Source organism: Amyelois transitella, chromosome 9 (assembly GCF_032362555.1).
Source record: "Amyelois transitella isolate CPQ chromosome 9, ilAmyTran1.1, whole genome shotgun sequence".
Lineage (NCBI taxonomy): Eukaryota > Metazoa > Arthropoda > Insecta > Lepidoptera > Pyralidae > Amyelois > Amyelois transitella.
Genome location: NC_083512.1, coordinates 8208381 through 8232448, shown reverse-complemented (window position 1 = coordinate 8232448; position 24068 = coordinate 8208381). Strand labels below are relative to the sequence as shown.

General features: G+C 36.5%; 2 protein-coding genes across 3 annotated transcripts; one reads left to right on the top strand and one right to left on the bottom strand.

Annotated features, from left to right (window-relative positions):
- The first annotated feature begins 762 nt into the window (after positions 1-762).
- On the top strand, positions 763-9759 carry LOC106142857 (uncharacterized). 2 transcript variants are annotated; one of them, XM_060945970.1, is made up of 10 exons: positions 763-947; positions 4891-5060; positions 5514-5657; positions 5907-6127; positions 6504-7031; positions 7362-7703; positions 7961-8201; positions 8482-8781; positions 8991-9175; positions 9617-9759. In XM_060945970.1, exons 2-10 carry the CDS (start codon positions 4949-4951, stop codon positions 9755-9757), a joined length of 2214 nt encoding a protein of 737 aa, XP_060801953.1. In that variant the 5' UTR covers positions 763-947; positions 4891-4948; the 3' UTR covers positions 9758-9759. The 2 variants fall into 2 exon arrangements, with proteins under 2 accessions (XP_060801953.1, XP_013200230.2); XM_013344776.2 differs by having other exon boundaries at positions 4888-5060.
- Positions 9760-11187: 1428 nt separating this feature from the next.
- Positions 11188-23947, bottom strand: LOC106142870 (exosome complex exonuclease RRP44). The gene is made up of 15 exons (XM_060945969.1): positions 23833-23947; positions 23421-23749; positions 23142-23338; positions 22377-22603; positions 21833-22115; positions 21065-21235; positions 20489-20604; positions 19677-19932; positions 19219-19343; positions 18770-18940; positions 18241-18447; positions 17763-17983; positions 12247-12415; positions 11892-12032; positions 11188-11490 (listed from the first exon to the last, which is right to left on the bottom strand). The coding sequence occupies exons 1-15, from the start codon at positions 23884-23886 to the stop codon at positions 11227-11229; spliced, it is 2931 nt and encodes a 976-aa protein (XP_060801952.1). The 5' UTR covers positions 23887-23947; the 3' UTR covers positions 11188-11226.
- Positions 23948-24068: the final 121 nt, after the last annotated feature.

Sequence of the window (24068 nt, the reverse complement as noted above, 5' to 3'; positions counted from 1 at the left end):
AACACAGTCTCAGGATTGATTTAAAACAGTTTTCAAAAAAGAGTGTAATAGCCTATTGATATTACTTAACTGAAACAAAAGGTATGTAGACATTCTATCACAATTTAAATATGCTTAGAAAAGTCTGTAAATAATTTATGATTGGACAAAAACTAGTTTTTATAAACAAGAAGATTTGACAATATTGCTATAGGTAATTAACCAATTAACAAACTGTTAGATGAAGAAACAAGGAACCTTAATAAAATGCGCTTGAAATCAAAAACAAAAAATACTTAAATAACAACGTCAGTATATAAGAACAATTGAGCGCAAAAGAAACTGCGTAAATTTTCATCACTTATATTTTTACATATACATATACATATAGTCACGTCTATATCCCTTGCAGGGTAGACAGAGCCAACAGTCTTCAAAAGAGTGAATGGCCACGTTCAGATATTTGGCTTAATGATAGAATTAAGATTCAAATAGTGACAGGTTGCTAGCCCATCGCCTAAATAAGAATCCCAAGTTTGTAAGCCTATCCCTTAGTCGCCTTTTACGAAATCCATGGGAAAGAGATGGAGTGGTCCTATTCTCTTTTGTATTGGTGCCGGGAACCACACGGCATATTATATTTTTACAGACACAGAAATCAATAAATTTAAAGGTATGTATAAACTTATGCACTTGACTGTACCTACATATGTAAAAATCGAAGTTCTCTTACATGTCAGTCGAAATGCAATAATTACTGATTACTGTGATAGTGTGCAAGTTAACAAATGTTTTGTTACTGTTTGACTGAACCTTGGACAACACCGCGATAAGCGCGGGAACGGAACGGAACCGGTCACTCTGCGCGGAATGCGCGCCGGCGCACCACTAGCGAGTTTGAAAGTTAGTTCCGAACTTGACTGACGTGACCTCAGTGCTAGTTGCCGTCATTTGTATCGGAAAGCGAGGTGGGTATTCTTATATTTGTAAACTTTGTTTTCATTATACTATTACGGTTCATTTAATAGAAACTTTAATAACTTAAAATTTTGAAATTATGTTTAAGAACTTCTGTTTACTGTCAATAAAATATTTACATTTCATTTAATATTAAAATGTTTATATTTACTGTTTAAATTAAATTCTGTACGTGTATACTGACTTCTGTTTTCTGGCAGTATCCCGGTCGTATTTATTTCTTGTACAAATTAGTATATTTTAGAGCCTGGAATCCGATTATAAAATATATTTACGCGATATCTTTCTAAATAAATATGTCTCATATACAAAAGAACAAGCTGTATTTGTTTCAAGTTAAGCAAAATATTAATGAGTTAAAATCAAATATACTCATACATTATGACTGCCTGTTTTCTTAAATACTTTTTGTTTGTTCACCCGGTTGGTCTTCCTTTTTTTATCGAGACACGGAAAATAATAAAAATCAATTGTTTATTTTATCGTCGAGTATGCATACAAACCAAAAATAATGTTACAAAGCAAAGAGAGTTTGATTGATAACATTATCACTGGCATAGGGTCACTCAGATAGACGGAGTCAAGAAGCGTCCGCCTAGCTCGAAAGATATTTTGCATATTTCACAAGTCGAATTTCTTAAATTAGTGGCCAAAAATTTCCAACATTACTTGTTAGAATTCTCGCCTGATGTGTTTCCGTAAAATAATTACTTGTAATTTAACATTATTTTAAAGTAAAAATGTTAGTGCGAGTTTTTAAATCACGCAGACTATGTAACAATGTAATTAGAACCAATAATAAGCTCGATGCGCTGATTGAAATACGATTTTGAAATGCCAAAAAAAAAAGATCATCAGTCAAGCCTTAGGTATTTGATCATTTTTTTTTTACAAAGTTATATAAGAAAATTCAATAAATTACAAGCGGAGAAAAATCTTTTAACTGTTGTTACATAATGCAACTTTAGTTCTTTTCATTTATTTATGGACATTAGGCTCACAACGGAGATAAAATTAATTGAAGTGAAACAGTACCTACTTTTTGTTGCACGGTTAACTTGCATTGCTATTGCACTTTGCGCTCGTGAGATACACATACTTATCACGAACAATACGATAATAATCTTGAGATCAACACGTTCCATATTTACGAGTAAATTTCATCAATAAATGAAGTTAGTATTTGTTCGAAGCAAAATCTTGCACTTGTTATTTAAGTGACTAGTTTTTTTGCTCAAACGATAAATATTTGTACCAGATTTAATATTTACAGAATAATGCAGACTGCATTCAACCGATAAATCCCATCGCTCCGAAAGGAGGACAATATAACATCGTGCAATTTTCTATGATGTAAACAATCGATTCAAAAAAAGTTGACGGAACACTTGTATGCCATCGAGATAAGTCTAAAATAAACAAAGAATTAATATTACGAAAACCTTTCACTGCGAGTGAAAGTAAAAGTCGTTTGCTGTAGAAACTGTCTTTTGTACAAAACCCACCTCACTTCATTTAGATAGGCATAAAAATAATTCAAATCGTTTCAATAAATTAATTTTGGAGACTTTAATAGTGATGCTGCGACCACAATGAGTACCCAATCTGTACTGGACTCTATTTTTATACCATTGAGAAATTAGCTACCCGTTAGATCTGTAAAACACGTTAATTATTAAAATTAAGTGAAGTGGGAGAAGTGGAAACCTGTTTTGAAAATAATAATGAAGTATATACCAACGTACTTATACGCGCATAGATGTCGATGTTAATAATGTCTTGTAATCATATGCTTGCATCGAATTCCACAAAGATTTGGTTGCGGAATAATTTACGTACGAACATAATCAAAGAAATTAGCGCAGTGTACCTATGTTTTATGTTAAACTTGAAAAATATTCCATCGATATTGACCAACCGCACGAACCTAATACATATATGTCAGTTTACGAGTTTTACGTGATAACTTATTTAAATCATTAAATTGAGTAGGTACACTTTTATATACACGTATCTAATCTATAAAGTTACTGCTGTATAGTTATTAGATTTGAACGTGTAGGTAAGTTTAAATTCTGTTATCACCCTTTGACACGCAAATAAACAATATTAACTCTTGTCATTCTGATACTCTTATTTTATTTCTAATTGACCCAGTGACATGCTCTTTTTATTCCTAAATAACCAACTGAATATGTAGGTATGTATTCGTTATGAAAACAGACGGAGCTTATGTTGCAGTTTACGGTTTACCCATAGAATAAGTAAGTCATAATTTTAGCGCATTTACGAGCAAGAGAGACCAATTCACTTATTGTATGTGACAATTTCTATTCAGCATATAAACGCTTTACGTATAGGCATACTATTTTATTGCATAAATATTAGCGAAGTTTAGGACTTACATTAATCCAATGTGTGAGAATTTCGATAACAAGTTAGGGGTAAATATAATCCTTTACTCATCGGCAGAATAACAATTTAAAAAAATTGCGTTGTAGCAATAACATCCTGTTTGCGATCTTTGGCACGGAAAATAAAAATGAAATTGTTCCTAATGAAATCAGTTTTTACACAATCAAGACTTTTTATCAACGTCACATTTGACCGATAAGTGGCAGGCTCACAGCAGTCGACTGGTGAATCATCAATTAGCAACTTACTTTTTCTTTATTACCTTATTAAAATTCCTACTAGATAAGTACTTTGACGTTCTTGGAACAATTCAACCTCATTTCAACTCTGTGATTGCATGATGATGCAGCGAACCGAAAACAATATTACGATAGTGACTACCGGCTTTACCTGATAAGTATCCACCGATGTCCATTTAGGATGGCTCTCTGCTTTTAATAAATTATATATAAATTTACCAATATAGGTGTAATAGTCGCCAGCCGAAAGCCATACAACGATTTTGTTAAAGTGACCTGCGCAAAGTTCATGCAAACTTGCATATCGAATACTGCATATTAGAACTTATTTTAACTTGAATGAACAATAATTTGCCTAAAAGCAGTGCTACCTCCCAGCAATTACGATGGTTTTTCCTAAGCCAGTGATAACGTGGTATTTCCTAGTTTCTATAAAAGTAAAAAGTCAATGGCCAATACATTTTGACAATAAATTTGAGTAAAATCAGGTACTTATTTGATACTTCTAAACTACTTGTTGAACTAACGATGTACTAGAAAGCGTAAATAGGACTGACGTAATAGGGTCACGGTGAAAAGACCCAGAAATGAAAACAAGAGATAAGCGAACATTTCTAACACAAAAGGATCTAATGACATCACATAACGCAGCGTATCATTTGTTTATGACAAACGTTATCGATCAATATTTTACCGTAAACAACCGTATTACGAAACGATCATTTTATCATAGATATCTACTAGTAGCTTCATCCACCGTCTACGCTTTAATAATTTTATGAAGACAACGTTTATAATTAATTAATGCCTACATGCCGCATCCCACCGATACTCTGTAATTTATTATTTAACACTAGGGCACCGAGACTAGTGGTCTAGACGTTCGTTGACATCATAATAAGTTTATCGATTCGACGGTTAATAATACCTAAGTAGTTTTAATTTAGTAATATCCAGTTTAGACTCCGCATATCAGGCCTGGGTAAGAAACTAAAAAGATTGTTCAACAAGCATAATGATTCCGTGATTAGAAAGACAGATGGAGACTTGAGTGTCTATCTCTAGCTAAGAGCTGGTGGTCGTTTCGTAAACGAAATTAAACCATGAGTTGTTCCGAAATAAAAAAAAAATGTAAAATCATAATTTTAGGAATCTACCTACTATAACCAAAGCGCACAAGTAAACAATCGACTTAGTTACATGTTCGAAACTTTCCGAGAACTAACATTGCCAATTGATCAACTGGGTTTCAAGGGTTTCCGAACTTTATTTTCAGAAGGCTGAAGCAAGAAAAGGAGTCATAAATGTGCAACCCAAAAGTCAAGTAAAGAGTGACCATGAGGGCTCCGGACAAAGGCGTCCGGTCGCGGTTGATGGAAGAACTATACACATACTGCGCTTTCTGGATCGCGCTGTCTACGCTGCCCGCCTTAGCTTTGTCCTATATTGGTAAGCATTTGTTTTTAAATCAACTTCATTGGAATTTAGGAAAATCCTGTCTTATTGCACCCCTAGACCACAAAAGAAACTACATGCCAACTACAAATCTCTAAACCCAGCGGTTTGGTTTGTGCTTTTGAGTGCACATAGGTGATAAATCTAAATGCATAAACTAGAATTTTTTAATGTCCTCAAATAACTTAAAAAGGATGAATTATTTTTGCAATTAAACAAAAGAAAATTACTTAAGTACTTTAGTTCAAGCTTCGTCATAGCATGGCTACATGAAACCTAGGGCCTACGACGTAGGCGACGGAGTTCGCTTTACACGTCGTAGGAGCTACGAATTTAGAAGTTGAGGATCGCCGCTGTCTTGAATAATTGCGTTATATACACACCTTTTTTTAAAACAAAAATGTAAAATTTTAACTGCTTCTACATTTTCATTATTTTTGTTCGTAGTGGTTCGCATCAGTAAACACATATGGCTGAAACTGCTATCGAGTCGTTATCCCGGGTTGGATTTCATCCGCACAAATACAGTTCGATCTCTACTTGACACACATCGCAACCAGGGGATCATCAATGTGCTGCTTTGTGTAAAAGGTTAGTTTAGTTTTGTTCGTCAACTGAAATTGATTCAATTTCAGCTATTTTGTGTCGACAGAACTATAATAAAAAATATAAAGTAAGATTTTGATATATCCTAATTTAACTTTTTTTTAATTAAATATAATTAGATTTTTTTTCCAAATTTCCAGGTCTGAAAAAAAAAACACTTTCAACATGACTTAGACAATATTGAATTCCTTTAGCTGCATGTGTAATAGTCTTACTTTATGTATTTACTTTCAGGTATTCCTGACACCGAGCTAATAAAGCGTCATGTCACAGAACATTTGATAGAGAGGCGAGATGCCGACGGTGAACTTATGTTTCCGAGGTTAAGGCACCAGCTCGTATCTTGCTGGGGAAACTATGCCTGGGACGAGAATGTGATTTTCCGATTAGAAAACCATTTCATGCTCGCTAACGCCGTATATCGCGGACGACCAGTGACTGATAATAATATACAAGTAAGTCAATTTTGAAAGGACTACCTAATTACAGAATGTCTTATTTCATTAGTTATGTGTACATTTTGATCAAGACTACTTTCAGTTTTTATCGATATTTTTGATCTAAATAAACTAGATCTGCATTAATATAAAACAACTTGATTTGAAACTGAAACAACAAAGGGATCGATTTTGGCAAAGAAAACTAGTTCAACGTTACAAAAATTGTGCACTTTATTAAATTTATCAACAACTGCAAATTAATTTCAATGAATTGAGTGACTTTCGTTAATTATTTTCGAGGTCAGATAAGAAGTTTGCTTAATATCGGGAACTAAGAGATAACTCCTCTGCAAAATATGTTTAAAAAATTTAATGTATAAACACGTTTCAGGATTTCGTAAGCGAGACGGTGTCTAAGTACTTCCCGACTGAGCAATCGCCTTGGCAATATATAATCATACCGTGCCTGTCTGCCGAGCCAAAATATTACATTCTGGTTCGAGTCCACCACTTGTTGCTGACCGGCCGGCGATCCATGAACATTGGAGATTTTATGCTTTTAGAGCAGTCGCCGAGCGAACGAACGCAAACAGAATATTATCAAACAAGCCCCTTGTTGAAACTCTTCCCGAATCCATCAGCTATTCCCGAACTGTTGGGAAAATTGAATGAAAATCTATCAAACGCTTGGAATGAGTTTGTATCTGAATATGACCCTGTGGAGAGCCCCCGAGCACTGAAATCTTTACCTGGCGCATTTCACGTGGCCGGCCTGATTCTCATTTCGGGAGTTAGCGCGCTGAGAGAACTAAATAAGAGAAGTAGAAGGGACTCTAGGTCTGTACCACCTATTACCGCAACTACTCTTCTAGCTGCTACACAGAGGGAATGCAAGAGGAGGAATTTGACGATACCCAAGGTATGCTTAAATAGAATAGACTAATATTCTTTTTAGTGAAACACTAAGCAGAAGGTAGGGCGTAACTTACCGTGAGGCTAAAAGGGTAAGGCCTCGACGAACGTACCTTAATAAAATCCGGAACTTTCTGGTATAAAAGGTCACATTAACAGTACCCTAAAACGTCCAACTTATGTGGTTAACAGACCAACTGAGTACCTAAACTTTGCTCAGTTGGACTATTGAGGGATTATCTTCTTAAAACAGGCGTGATTAAATATGCAGTCAATGTTCGCATATAACGCTTTACTTATAATTGACACTCTTTTTAATTATTTACTTGTGTTTTAGGTCTTAATATCACCCCTAGTAACAGCTGACCCTCGAAAATGGCCGCAAAGAGTAATAGGTACCGCTCTGACTACTACCAAAGAATTCCTGAAGCTTCCGATCAGAGTCAAAGATGAACTAATGGCCCTCAACGAAATACGATGTACTGGTCAAACTCGGCAGGCTCATACATTGACGTGGAAATATGGAGAGTTGGGGCAACTATGTGCTCGGGCTAGTAAGGAAGCGTGGAGGGGGATCGTGGAAACATATAGAGCACCCGCCAAATTATGGGAGGACACAATTGGGGCCGATGACGGACAGAGACATTTGCTGCAAACTGTGTCGCTTTGCGGAAGGAAAGTGAGTAGATATAAAAATACTGCTTTATATTTTCGGAAGAATGATTGATTTGGAAATTATATCTCATACCCTGGCCTTAGATAAAGCTGTGTTTTCCCAAGCAGATAAGTATGTGCATACAACAATGGTACCTACCTACCTTTATTCAAAAAAAGTTCTCTCAAAAACCTCAACAAAGGTCTGTTCATGCCTTTCTAATTTCTATTCTTAATTTCAATATACCTACACAAATAAATAATGGATGTTTGATTTTTCAGGTAGCAGCTTGGTCTCGTCCTGTACCTCGCGCGGGAATCGAACGCGCGGCCCGAGCACTAGGTGTATCCTCAACCGACGTCGCTCTATTCGCGGCCACCGACGGAATCCGCGCTTTCTTCGAGCATGCCCATGCAGAACCACCAGAAGCAGTTCTCACAACCGCAAGAGCCGCATCAGAAGACTTCCTCTTCACTTTTGCGGAGGGTCACGGAAAGAGATATAAGAAGTCGCAGACTGGAGGTACATTGAAATTTCACCTTTTGACAATTAGGACTTTTAATAAAGACACCAAGTATCTCGGAACATTAGAGTCAAGTTTCTTAATTTCTTGTCAAACATATTGATACATTAAGTACCACGTATTAACAGACCTAGGGAGGTGATACGAAATCGCTTCGTATAATACCTGTTATGTACTTTGTTCGTGCTTATTTATTTATCAGTATCTTTAGTCTCCAACTTGTCTCCAACAGCACACAAGTGTTCCATCTCGCCCTTCTTTAAATACCAATATTTTCAGGCATGATCTGCCTATCACTACCTGTTGGGGCCACTCCTCGGCGCATCGCCGCCGTGGTAGAACAAGCATGCGCTCGTCAAGGCGCATTAGCCGGCGCCTGGGCCGCTCAGGCGCGATGGGGAGCTTTAACCAGGGCCGTACCATCACCATTTGCAAAGCTAACTCTTAACGTGTTGTCAAGAAGATATGCCGTGTCGTACGCCGAGATAGATGCACCACTGGGCTCTAGAGAAAGGAAAACATTGTGGGGACAGACTGTGGACTACGTAGTGTATTGGCGACCACCGCAAGCAAACATTAGTGAGTAGATTTATTTATTAGTGGCAGAAGCTCTTTTCTACTTCATATTCAAATTTTTATTTGCATAATATGAGTACAATAAGATGAAAAATACGCAACAGTCAACAAAAATCCCAAAATTGATTGTCAGCCCGGAACCAGACAGCAGTTCGCTACTCAGTAGACTAAATCAAAATTGCCATTACATGAAACCACCTTTCCTTTTCCAGGCATGTCGTTAACAGTGATACAGTACGCAGACACAGTACGTCTTGCCGTGATGACGGACGCACGCCTGTCACCCGCGCACACCGTACCCGCAACAAGATGGCCGATGGCCATAGAGCAACTCATCGCGAAGGTCGACCAAGAAATCGCAAGGATCGCGGCACAAACCAATACTAATATTCCCCAGGTAAAAAAGCGGTCATGTGGTATGTTTGTTTCTATTTTGAGGAGGCAAACCACTGAAATACGAAATCAGCCTGCTTGCTAAAAATGCTCAAAATACAGGTGTTTGTGATGCTAGAATAAATTCAAAGAATAAAAAAAAGTCACAGCACCAAATTGATAGTGGTTGTTCATAAGAAGCAAATTTACGTAATCACTCCACCAGTTACGACTCTCGTTACCTATATTAACCAAATGAAAAAAGTTCTTCATCTTTGGATCCAAATACTTAAAAAAAAAGTATTGTTGAATACCAAATAGTTTCCCATTTCTTGGAATTCAGTACAGTCTTTTATCAGAGGACGTAATAAAGTCAAATTTACGAGATTTTGTTTGCCAAAAATTATTGGGCGATAAAGATAGAATCTACACAATTCTTTCAATCACATAACTGTATATTTTTCAGATTATTACGCCTCGAGAACAGACAGCAAGCGATGAAACACAAGAAACAGTAGAAGAAACTCAATCTCCACACAACCTTAGGCCCCCGGCTCCAACCGTATCTAGTCCGCCGCCTTTCAGAAGGCGCGTTACTCACCATTAGTGAAATTAAGTAGTTTTACTAAGAATTTATATATATTCAAAAGCTCCATTTGAGCTTAACGGTACGCGGATTGAATAACGCGAAAGTTCTAGAGGTTTTTCAAGATTGAGTAGGCTGTATTTAGCTCAAGAATGTGGCTGTCGAAAGTCTAATGCACATTTGAGCAAGAATTTGTAGGATGTTACACTATACGAAGGAAATAATTGGGAAGTTAGTCCAACAGTGGACATTCCAACGGCGCGGACAAAGATGATTACATTAGATTCATGATTTATTTTATTGTTTGACTTTTCAAATGCTTTAATAAGGCTCAGGGCTGAAGGGAAAATTTATTGTAGATATCTAGCTAAGTTTAGTTAATAGAGGACTGGAAATTTCTTCGAAATGAATGATACAGAAGACTTCAAACATAAACTTCAATATAGTTTTATATAATGTCTTCCGAAATTATTTCCAAATGCATGTAATTGTGCTACTTGTACACACAATAGTGTGAGTAATAATTTTAAGTTAATGAATAGAATTCTGCCATGGGACGGAACTAGATACTAAGTAGGAGTGACAGAGACAGACATCGAAAGTAGGCGTTAGCCAGTTATGTTAGTCAACCTTAAGGACTTTGATTAAGATTCATCAATGTGTCATGTCTCATGAAAATTAAGATTAGGTTTTATATATGATCGTACATCCAAGCTAAACCAAAGATGTGATAGGAAGTCTTTAGTTGCTGGACTTTTTTAAAGTAAATAAAGGCGATACGATAGACCAATATTTGTGACGTACTCGTACATTTCTTATGAAAGACAAAAGGCAGTGCGGGCACTGTTATTCTTTAAATTATATTTTACAATCAAATTAGTCGTAAGTTTGGGAAAATCATTAATTACTTTACCCTGTGAAAATGTCTATAAATGCTATTTATCAATATTATACAACACAACATTGTAAGGTAAAATATTGTAGATAAATATAAAGATTTTTGAAATATTTAAAATGATACCTACTTTTTAAGAATCTTTATTGGACATATTAGTCCCTAATGCTTATGACCAAGAAATATGTGAAACTCGAAATAATGTAATGCTTATAATTATTTTAAGTGATTGTTGATGCATGAGTGTAGATATTATAAAGTTTAATTAAACATTCTATACAAATACTTCGCAGATATTATTTATCATTATTTATACCAAAAATCATAATTTAACTTGTAGGAATTTTAACGTTAAAGACCAAGTTAAAAATATGACCTATTTAACATATCAAAATAGTAAAATATGTTTTTATTATTACTTTTATTTCTATTTTAGTATGTCATATGCATTAATAGCATGTAAGTGACATACATACATGCCCTGAAAAGAAGAATTACTACTTTTAACTACCTTACCTAAATAACATCTACAAATACTACAATAACAACGAAATAAAAAACGCAACTACTATCAAACCTTTATTAGTACACTGTACTATTTCTTCTTTGATTTCTTCTTGCTACTCTTATGCTTATCCTCGTCTTTCCTCTTTTTCTGTGGAATCTCATCCACTTGCATCTGTTCTTCCTTAGAAGTTTTCTCAGTTTCCTCTGGAACGAAGCTGAATCCTGGGACGTGTGGTTTGACTAGTTGGAAGACTAGTTTGCGATGTTGCAAGTTTGTACTGTCGAGGCTGAGGCGAACTGTTAGTTCATCGAACGTTTTCAAAGTTACATCGCCACATATTTGAAGGTGTTCCTGAAAACAAAAATCATTATTCATCAAATTGTTTTTGATGTAACTACTATGATGAGACAATACTTCAAAAACTAAAGACTTCATAACTGTCTAAAAATGTATATCAAATAATGTCTCTTTTGCGCGGAAAGTCTTTTTTATTAATGACTTCGTCGAAAAATTCCACGACCATAGAAATGAGGCTAAAATAAGACAATAGAAATCCCATAATGTACTTGAAACTATAGGAATGACATGCCACCATCTTGCAAAGCACATCGCAATATGACGAAACCGTTATGGTGTTGATTACCATCAATTGCGACGATATCCTTGCTAACACTTTATCACTTCAAAAATCATATTTTATACGGAATGCTCACGACAGACTTATAAATTAGAATAATATTTAGATTATAAACCTCTTCGTTATACGTGAACATGTCAGCAGGTAAATATAAAGGTCCTTCCAGCCCATACTTTGGTATGAGCACTTGCAATGCGTTCCGTTTTACCGACAATACAACCGCTGATTCTATCTCCACGCGGTTCTTGAATAGAATCTGTAAAACAAAAATTATTTTATAAGCGGCTTATACATACATAGATACATAAAATCACACCCCTATTCCGGTGGGGTATGCGTAAATATTGTGTGGCTAAGTAAAGCATGTGGACTTCTGTTAATATAAAAATTCTATGACAATTAATAATTAAAATACCAAAAATTTGCTTCAAGTTTGATTGTGACACAGACGAAAAGAAATAAAGACATACATGTGTGTTAAGAGCGACGGAAGCACGGCCGGCGTACTGCGCCTGTCTGTGGCGATAGTTGAGGTTGTCGCACGTGCTGTCCGCGCGCCGGCCGTCCAGCAGGCTGGCGTGCGTCACGTCGGCGCCGACGCATGCGGCCAGCAGGCGGTGCACTATCACATCAGCGTATCTGGTAACAAACGGACATTATTTAAAAATCCTTGTAAGTCTTTTACTATATAGCAGCATTTTCATTACAGACGTAAATTTATTAAACATACATACATACTTATGAGTGGATGAAAAAACCTAACTATCAAACTCAACCAAATCCAGGTAAAACGCGCACGAAGGACAAATACCGGGTGGTTTACAGCGACCACCAGAGACTGGAACTAGAGAAGGAGTTCCACTACAGCCGCTATATCACCATTCGAAGAAAGGCTGAGCTCGCTGTTAACCTAGGCCTCTCTGAAAGACAGGTGAAAATCTGGTTCCAAAATCGGCGGGCCAAGGAACGAAAGCAGGTCAAAAAACGGGAGGAGGTCGTCATGAAGGAGAAAGGTGACCACGCGTCATTGCAGCACGCCCAGCTGCACCACGCCACCATGCTGCATCACCAGCAGATGATGAACGGCATGATGCATCATCATCACTACCACCAAGGAATGCTACAAGGCGTGCCCGAGCCACTCGTGCCAGGAGTTCCACCTGTGCCACTCCTGTGACCGCAACAGCAGGACTACTGCAATCACAGTGGCTTCGTTCAGTGACCGTCGGGATTGAGACGCTCTCAGTGACTTGGTTGGCTACGTGCACATAAAATTCGGCACGACCTTATGAATTTGTGATAAATTAGTGCAATTTTCTGACGATACATAACGTTCGTGTCGAAGCGTTATCGATTGGGAAATTGTTTAATGTGAAAGAGGTATCTAAATATTATCTAGCTATAAATTACTGATTATTGTGCCGTGTGGTTCCCGGCACCAATAGAAAAAAGAGTAGGACCACTCCCAACTCTTTCCCATGGATGTCGTAAAAGGCAACTAAGGGATAGGCTTTGAAACTTGAGATTCTTCTTTTAAGCGACGGAGTAGCAACCTGTCACTTTATATAAATCTCAATTCTATTAGTAAGCCAAACAGCTGAACGTGGCCTATCAGTATTTTCAAGACTGTCTACCTACATATAATCACATCTATATCCCTTGTGGGGTACATAGTATGTATGTATAAATTTCTGATGTTTACGAATCTTTTTCCCATGGATGTAGTAAAATTCGCCCAAGGTATTGGCTTATATACATCTACTAGCTGTGCCCGCGACTTCGTCCGCGTGGAATAGTTATTTTGGGCATCATATTTATTTTTGCAAACATCCTCCTCGGCTTTATCTATTATAGCTGCTAATTGTTATGCGACTTGGCGACGACTTGGCCCACATCATTACCCGCGACGGAACGGAGACCGTATATAGTGAGATGAGAGGCCTTTGCCCAGTAGTGGGATCTTACAGGCTGATACTTTACTTTACTTTAAAATAGTAACATCTTCTAAGATGTTCATTGAAATTAAGTGATATCAAAGACATTTGTGTTTACAATTAAATACTCATAATCAACAACAATCTTAAAAGATAGACATAATCAGCGGTCAGGCGGTCACGCGTATTAGAAAGAACGCTGGTTCGCCGTATTAAATGTTTCGCTGCAAATTGCTTATAACGACTATATCTCAAAACCTATTCGTCTGATTTATATACTGTAAATGGCAATTTTAGTCTACATGAAAAGCCGAAAGTAATAAACATATTTATTTGGATAAGGATTAATACTGAATTAAAGAAAATTGGTTTCAAAATAACTTATGTTTATAATGAAAAAATAATCTTAAAAAATGAACATAAAAGTGGTTATTGTAAGTAAACCTTAAGAGATAGATATATGCTCTCGCGGACTTTTTTGTGGCAAAAAATGAGTACTTCAAATCTTTAGTACATTGTTTTAGTATATCTTTGTTGGTTTGCGCAGCGTTCGCGTGGAAAGCTCGCAGATGGCCGACTCATTCAACTTTCACCTGCATTGTTGACGTTTCCCGTAGGAAATCCGGGATAAAATGTAGCCTATAGCCTTCCTCGATAAATAGACTATCTAACAGTGAAAGAATTATTCAAATCGGTTCAGTAGTTTCTGAGATTAGCGCGTTTAAACAAACAAACAAACAAACAAAACAAACTCTTCAGCTTTATAATATTAGTATAGATGGAAATAATGTTTGTAAATAATGACTTACTGAAACTACTTTTGGTCATACGATCTGTTTTATAATAATATCATCAAACAAAATTTTGTAATAAAACATATTTTTTACCCACGTTAGAATTTTTTTTATCAAATTATATACATACATTTACAAAATGAGCACAATAGGCATGGCGACAGGGTTAAAAAAATCGGTGGATGAATGGATTGCGTAAAGAAAATAACTAAAGGATTCTAATATAGTATCCAGTTTTAATGAAATTATTCAAATTATGCATATTTTTAACAAAATAAAAGGGTAAAATACTGCAATCGGCCATGTTAACCGAAACACCAATCACAGCGCATGACGTCACGGTAATGTAAACAAACTTTACTTCACTCACTACTGTTGTTTTGTTGTTGTATTGTAAGTTCAGCTGACTTTTTCTTTAGTACGCATCGCATTTGGATTGTCTTTTTATTAGTATAAGTGTGAATTGTCGTCTTAACTCGACTCTAAAACAATGGAACTGGGCTTTCTTAAGGCAAACGACTCAAATTTGCCAAGGATTGACATAATGATGTTGGGAGATTTCCTCGCAAATAATAAAGAATTTTGCTCGTCTGAGTTTAGAAACGTGAAAACCTCCTTGTAAGTAAATTTAAATTTAACACTGAATACAACTTAAAACCTGTAATCGTTTTGAAATCAGGAGCTTATTTTATTTTACTTTCATTTTCATAGGTTATTTTTACTTTGAACTTGTCAAATCACATTGAAAATAGGTTAGTCATACTAATAAAACTCATTGTCAAATATCATTGTTTATTTTTGAAGCGCGAAGCACCTGTTTTGTAACTGTATCTTTTTCTTCTAATTTCCTTTCACACTCTTCAAGAATCATCATCTTTCGTTTTTTAGCAATGTAGGGTCGCTCTGTTGTCTCAGATGTTCGAGTTTTCCTGTCTGATTGGCATATAAATTTTTTGGGCATACATCCTGGTATCATACGTACTTGTGATACGGACCCCATCACATGATATTGCAAGTAATTTTCCATATCATTAGGTAACTGAAAAATGAAAAGTAAATAATTAAAATTGATAGTAAGAATGATGATGTTGATAATCTAAACCAAAACAAACATAACCTCAATTACTTTCATAGCCTGGATATGTGAACTTTTTCACGTCAAACAAACATTTTGAGTTTAAAACCTATCAATATAATGATAAATATACTCACATCAAAGTGGTCCTCACAGAAAGAAAGTGGCGAATTCGTGATTACGTCGTTCGGGTCTCGCCGTGCGAGCTTTAACCATTTAACTCTCATTATTTTTTTGTTTGGAAGATGTACAGACACCTTGTTGGGTGTTTTTATGGATGTGTTTTTGCACTGAGGTACTGCACACCACTTATAAACTTTAGAATTCATTTTTAACACACGAAATATGTTTGTTTCCTTCAATGCACATATGAATTGAATTGAACAATGCAATGACATTGACGTGTTTACCTAAACGTGACGTCATAGCCGACGCCATGACAGTTGCGTACTGTTTTTGTGCGCTATTCAAATAATATTTGAAAAATAGCTTTAAAATTTGCTAAACTTTATTTTATTACTGAAATAAAGGTTTTTTAGTAAATAGTTAATATGTATCCACATTACGGAAGAGGATTTCAAAATCATTCGCCATGCCTATTACAAGAACTGTAAATTAATGAAAATAAAAATCACAATAAAATATAGTTGATGCAATAAAATATTTTTGAGCAATCAATCTGTACTTATGTTAAATCCGTTCCGAGCATATCGTAGGTAGGGATGTAAATCGGTAATTTTACCCTGGTAAAATTCGGTAAAAGGCGATATACGACGTGATTTTTGGTATTTTACGGTAAAATACGGTAAAATTTGGTAAAAAATGTTTTAAACGTAATTACGTTGGCAAAACTTTAAAATACAGAATTGTATATATTTGCTTGCTTACTTGTTTACTCTGTTACAGATTTATAGATTTGAATGAAATTTTACGGAGATACAAGCAGTTTTCAATTGAAAATAATGTAATATGTCTAATGTGAGAATGATTAATTCAATAAACATAATAATGATTAATTATAAAAACAAAATTCTTTTTTTATTCTTTATGTAAAGTTCAAAAAATCGTTTTTTATAAAAATAAATTATCATTTTATGTTTTATTGTCTGCGTTAGATTTTACGTCTTCATTATATTTATTCTTATTTATATTGGCTATTATTTTAGTATTCAATCATAAAATAAATAAAAAACTTAGAATGTAAGTGGATCTGCTGTTACATCTTCTGCGTCTGTTCTTGGTATTCGGTGTCAAAATCAAACATCGTATGTATGTATGTACATACATACATACATAAAATCACGCCTCTTTCCCGGAGGGGTAGGCAGAGACTACCTCTTTCCACTTGCCACGAACTCTGCATATTTCCTTCGCTTCATCCACATTCATAACTCTCTTCATGCAAGCTCGGCGGTTTCGGGTACTTTTGACCTGACCCTTAATTTACCAGGACGTCCTTAATTTGATCAAGATACGTTCGTCTAGGTCTTCCCACTCCGACCTTTCCCTCCACACTCTCCTTGTATATCTGCTTAGTCAACCTGTTTTCATTCATCCTCTCCACATGACCGAACCATCTCAACTTACCCTTTTCTATTCCTGTAACTACATCTTCTCTCCACTGCATTTATTCTGCTTTCGTGCTTCTTTTGCCATACCCAACTTTCACTCCCATACATTAATGTCGGGACCAACACGCCCCTATGCACAGCCAGTCAAGCCTTTTTGGATAGTTTCTGACTGCTCATAAAGGCATGCAAAGCTCCATTCACCATGTTCCCCGCGTTCACTCTCCTTTCAATATCACTATCACACTTGCCATCTGATGTAAACTTTGATCCTAGATATACAAACTCTTTCACTTGCTCAACTTTTTCTCCTCCAATCAAAATATTACATGCTGTCATTTCTTTCTCCATTTCAAAAACCAGTGTTTTTGTTTTACTTACGTTCACTTTCATTCCTTTCTCTTTTAAAGCTTCATGCAAACAGTTTACCATCTCCTGTAACTCCTCCGCTGATGACGCCAGTATAACCTGATCGTCGGCATAGAGCTGACTTTAGACGAGTAACTCATTCATCCTTAATCCACTTTCAGACTCTTTCAAATCTGTCAAACAACTAATTTATTCAAAATTGATAAAAATAGGTATATAATGTATATAGTTAATAACAATACAAACCTCCTTATTGGCGACGTGAAATGCGTATAAATTGGGCACGCAAGTCCATAATGGTAATATTCATCTTGAGTTTTTGTACCACTTGTAAAGTAAACGGCTTGTTGCATACAACGTGTCGCCATTATACGAAGTAACGTGTTGAAGAACGGACGCCCGGGTATCACCGCCTCGTCTAGAGATTTGGAGAACGATTTGTTGGTCGACACGTCCAGTTCGAAGCCCTGAAAAAAAAACATTATAGAAATTTGTACAGCACTACAATATGAACTTTTTCCAAGGATACAATCGAGACAGGCGCTAATAATACCCCGCTTAACAATACCGACAATTGCAAACTGATTAACTTTGTCACTAACGAACTACTTCAGTTTTTGGTTGATACAGGTACTCATACAATGATTTTATGAGAAAGTCACTAATTTCAGTATGCGATGTAATGTCGCGCATGACGGTGCCAGGGCGGGTGCGATGACCTTACCTGTTGCCTAGCAGCCTTCAGGAAAGTGTGGAAATTAGCCGGCGGAGGGGGTGGATGGCGACGTAATAACGCGCACTGCGGGAACTCTTGGCAAAGCTTCTCCGCCACGCTCACGTTAGCCAACAACATGAACTCTTCCACCATAGAGTTCGTGTCCATTATCTTCTTCGCTTGCACTTCTACAGGGTCGTGGGTTTCGGAGTCCACCTGAATTAGTTTTGGGTAAAAAGAACAAAAAAATGATGGTCGGTTGTCGTAATAACAGGGTTTTGTATAATCTGTTTGATCAAGAAATAATTTACATTTATTGCAAATTATTGGTTTTTGAAAACATTAAGAAAAAGTGCATCTTTTATTTTTGTTAAAAAACCGCTGTTTCGACAATTTAATCTACGTCTTTATTTTCTAATTTCATACATTACACATAAGTTTACTTGGCGTGAATTAGGTGATCAAAATAGATCTATAAAAGACAAGCATCTAAGATGAAGAACAATAAAAGACATCATAGTATTAAATCATGAAATACCTGGAATCGTATTTCAGGCGAAGCGAGCAAAAGCGCACCGTTGTCCAAGCGCTTCCGCTTCAATTTCTTGGCGAGGGCATTGAGCGTTCGAAGCGAATTCGCGATGTCGTCCTTACGGGACTCGTCGTCGATTGCTATCTGCGCTTCTTCGTATGTCATAGCCGCTTTTGACTATAACAAAAACATAAATAAATGTAATCGTTTTTATCTCTTATGGGTAGAGAGCCAACAACCACAAAAAAAACTGGAAGATCCATTTAAATTTATCAGAAAAAAAATCATTAAGCATGATCAATGGAATCGTTCACACTTGGTCATACCCATCACATGCGGGCCCTAAATATAATATTACTATGACAGTTTGTATCTTAAAAAAGTCAATAAAAAAAATTAATAATATGTATCATTACATAAAACGATAGTTCCTAAAAGAATGAAAATATATTTACCTTTATAACACTCTTATGGAACTTCGTAGCAAGTACGTTAGCATTCTCGTCTATCTCCCAGACGCAGGAAAATGCTAGCCGCTCCTCTCCGCCACGAAGAGAACACAGGTTTGAACTCAGAAGTTCTGAAAGTAAAACATTTTCAAATATACTTACAGTTACATCTTGCTCTATTGAAAGGTGGACAAGAAAAAACCTTCTCAAATTAAGAGAGGAGAATAGTTATTTTGGTAATATTTCGAACATTTGGCCGATAACGATGTAACGATGTCAGCCGAAGCCGTTAACAACTATCTCGCACGGAGATAGACCATACTTTTAAGGAGTTACATGCATGCCCTTTTTCTGTATATTATCCGGTAGCTCAAAAAGAGCATAATATACAGAAAAAGGGCTTAGTAGTTAAGTTTTATAATGAAGTTAAGGGTTAAGTTCATTATAAAACTCGCAATACTTACCAGGCACCATATCGATTCTTCTATCAACCAAATAAACGGTAGTACTTCTCGAAGCGGCCTCCTTATCTAATGCGGTATCGGGCCTCACGAAATACGTCACGTCTGCGATATGCACTCCCACTTCGTATCGTTTGAGGCCGTCTGAAGTGGTCCCTGGTAGGGGCCGGGCGTGTAAAGCGTCGTCAATATCTGTACAGCCAGGTGGATCGACGGAACAAATCGTGATAGAACGGAGGTCTACACGCTTCTTTATTTCCTGAAATATTTTCACTATAATGTTAGTCCATACCTAATTAAAAATATTCAAGTGCCTGATTATTAGAAAGATAGAAACTGCAGATATGTAACAGTGATTATTTTCTGACTGACGAACATGAGTGCGAATTCTTATGCTTACTGTGCACCGATTGCCTAAATTTAATTAATCCTCTCTTTTTCGATATGACCAAGCCTCCAGGAACTAAACAGAGTTAAATTTCCATGTTAAAACCATGTTAGGGATCGCTTCGCAATTATTTCACCGTCAAAAAGGAATACATACATACATATAATCACGTCGTTATCCCTTGCAGGGTAGACAGAGCCAAAAGTATTTGGCTTTAAGATAGAATTGAAATTCAAATAGTGACAGGTTGCTAGCCCATTTTACGACATTCATGGGAGAGAGATGGAGTGGTCTTATTCTTTTTTCTATTACTGCCGGGAACCACACGGCGCAAAAAGGAATACGGTTGGTACATTTACGACGGATGAAGCCGCGGCGCCACTACTCAATGAAAAAGAGGGTCAGTATTTATGAGTGGCGTACTTACCTCAGGCGGTATAGTCCAGTCATCGGGCGGCAGGCAAGCGAGCACGGCTTCACTGAACCTCGCGTGTGGAACGTCGTGCTCGAGCAATATTACTTCGTTTTCTGCATCTTTGTCGCCTGTAATAAAAGAGTATTTTAAGAACATTTATTTTATTTATAATATTTTATGTGACCTCGTGAAAATCTGGTGGCAGTAGCGGGATCCTTAATATATGCATTATATTTTACTGCTAACTAATTCAGCTTGTAATATACTTACATATAATATGTATGTATGCAAGCTAGGTTAGGTTCCTTCACGTCTTTATCCCTTACCAGATAGACAGGGCCAACATTCTCACTAAAATTGAAAGGCCGCATCAGTATGGATCATTGTTAAAAGAGGTATTTGCACATATGTAATAGTAAGTTGTCCATCGACTTAGCCACAATCTCTGAAAAACGCCGCAGCCCCATTCCCATTTCAACTAGTCAAGGTAACCTTAATGTAACTTAGTTAAGGTAACTAACCTTTATGGGATGTAGGCAGTAGTATAAGTCATACGACTGATGAGGAGTCAAGCCCTCAGTTACTCACCAATAGGTCCCAACGCCCGAACAAAATGTCCAAGCGGGTATCGGCTATTCCTCGGCCATGAGTCCAACGCGACAAGGATACGCTGCGACGCTAAGATCTCACTCTGACGACTCTCGATGCGCACGCGCGGGATACGCTTCTCAGCCGGAGTGAACAAGTGACGTGTTGCACCTACAATATTATAAAACAGAGGGTGTGAGGGATACATATCATCTCTAATAGAGCCTCTCAATTCAATGACACAAGCATTAATATCAGAACAATTTAATCAGTGTCACATGGAACAGAATTTTTGAAAAATCACACAAGGAAGAAACTTATACATACATACATACATACATATGGTCACGTCTATATCCCTTGCGGGGTAGACAGAGCCAACAGTCTTGAAAAGACTGAATGGCCACGTTCAGCTATTTGGCCCAATGACAGAACCGAGATTCAAATAGTGACAGGCTGCCAGCCCATCGCCTAAAAGAGAATTCCTAAGTTTATAAGCCTATCCCTTAGTCGCCTTTTACGACATCCATGGGAAAGAGATGGAGTGGTCCTATTCTTTTTTGTAATAGTGCCGGGAACCACACGGCACGAAAGAAGAACAAAGGCAAGAAACTTATATATGATAATTTTTAAACAAACCACTATTTGAGAAAACATTGTTGCTTATCTAAACTTGTATGTTTGTCTCTGCAGGCCTAGCCTATTTTTACACTTTAAGCAAGTCACATAGTTTCCAAAAAAATGTGTTGGGATCATTATAAAACTCACCTGGAAACTTGCTGGGCATCAGAATGCCACAATACTGTCTCCATTTCCTCCTTATAATTCCAACCACCTTTCCAGTTGGTGTTATTTCATCATCTTTATTGTCAACAGGTTTCATCACATTCAAAAGCGTAGATTCCTCTTCCAAGAGATCTCCAGGGTCTTCAGCCTTGTCCTCAAGGACTATATCACTGGGCCTCCTCCAATCTTCCTCAGGAAACAGTTCAATGGCCACTATATCACCATCCACAGCACGGTTGATTCCTATGTGGCCTTGGAGTAAAATCTGTAAATTATCTGATTCTTAAAGTTTTTTTTTTAATGATCCTTATGTTTGAGTCACAATTTTATACTGGAAATAATCATGAGACAGTATGTCTGTTTAGCTGTATGGAGCTATGTATAGTAATGGGTTGCTTAACCCAGAAAACACAAGGAGATCAGCAATTTATAAAGTATTTTTTTATTTTTTTATATTACAAAGCATGCTGGATTATGCTCTTGGATAGAAAATCGCAAAAATTATGATGTAGAAATATACACTAACTGGTTTTTCAAATCCATTGACATTGGCAGTGCCTTCAAGAAAGTTATCTCGGGATGCATGGAAAGTCCCCTGGTGAAGCTTCCCACTCCTAATGCCAGTGTGAACCTGAGAGGGAGTCAAATGTGCAGGGTACAGGGCATCCTTGGAACAGCTTTCTGGTATCACATTTTTCGACAACTTGTCCACAAGCCCAGGGAAACCAGACACATTTTCAATGTAGTCTTTTACTGTGAAGATAAAAATATATATTCATAATTTTTTGAGAGGTGCCATCATCTCCTATGGGTTAGCCTTTCAATAAGACTGAAAAGCCACATTCAAGTCGATGATTTTATTGAATTTTGGCTAGTGATAGGTTGGTAGCCCATTGCCTAAAATAAGAAACCTAATTATTTGTCACTATTTGAATCTCAATTTCATCGTTAAGCTAAACGGCTGAACGTGGCATATCAGTCTTTTCAAGACTGGGCTCTGTCTACCCCGCAAGGGAAATATAGATATAGACATATGTATGTATGTAATTATTTATTAGCCGTTCCCTTGATAGGCTTTTACAATCTGCATAGGAAAAAAGCCATTATTAGAAGCATAGAATTTTATTCTGTAAATTAAATAATGCAAATTTTTATAATATACCACATAAATAAATAGGAATCTAAAACTGATATTCATAATAATGTAAGCCTTTATTCAGATATAACAAGAAAATAAGACATATTAAGCTATGATATAATTCTTACATAATAAATAAATACTATATTTTACCAGAACAGCAAACAATCCCCTCTTCTTGAGCTATCTTTCTGTTATTCTCGTCATCTGTAAGCAGTATGATCCTTGGGAACTGGCCACCAACATTGTTTGCGGATATGTGAGAAGCATACCACTGAGCAGCTTTACGTATAGCCCTGTCGTTTCTATCATTGGCCTTTTCCCCTGGCTTCCGCTCCACGTAAGTATCTCTGTTTCCCAAGAATAACATTTTTTTTTATATGCATAAAATAATATTGAGGTCAAACTTAAATGCAAGGTTTCGATACTTACTTATGATGTTCATTAACAAAAGAATAAAATTTTCTTTTCTTATTTCCAATAATTTCAAGAAGACGTTGGAAAATTGCAGTATTTTGATGTTTTACTTCCTCTAGAACGGTTTGTAAAATAATAACATTTATAATGGCATCTTCCTCAAGAACGTCAATCTGGTGGAGGACCACATTGGTGTCAAGGATCAAGTAGTGTGGATAGTCAAATAAAGCACAGTGACACTCTGGAGTTGAGTCCAAAACAAATTCGTCATCCTTGTGAGGGCAAATACTACATGCAGCCGATCCACAAAGCAAATCATCGCGAAGGTAATGCTCTCTGACAATCTGTAATGTAAGTAACATACAAAATTCATGTGATCCTAAGAAACACTGTAAGCAACAAATAAATACTCAAAACATAACCTCACTTTTAAAATATTACCGCGCTTTGTTTTAGTCAAAAATGTCTTTGTTGTCCACATTTTTATCAATAGCGAACCATTTACTATTTATTTAACAAACTTAATGGTTATTTTCAGTTTATCAGTTTAAATAATTTTCTGGACTGGAATAAAAACAAAACAGTGAACCTTCTGAAACATTCAGGTTATGAATAGATGACATTTGACATGACACTGACACATCACTCCTCTGGTCTGGTCAT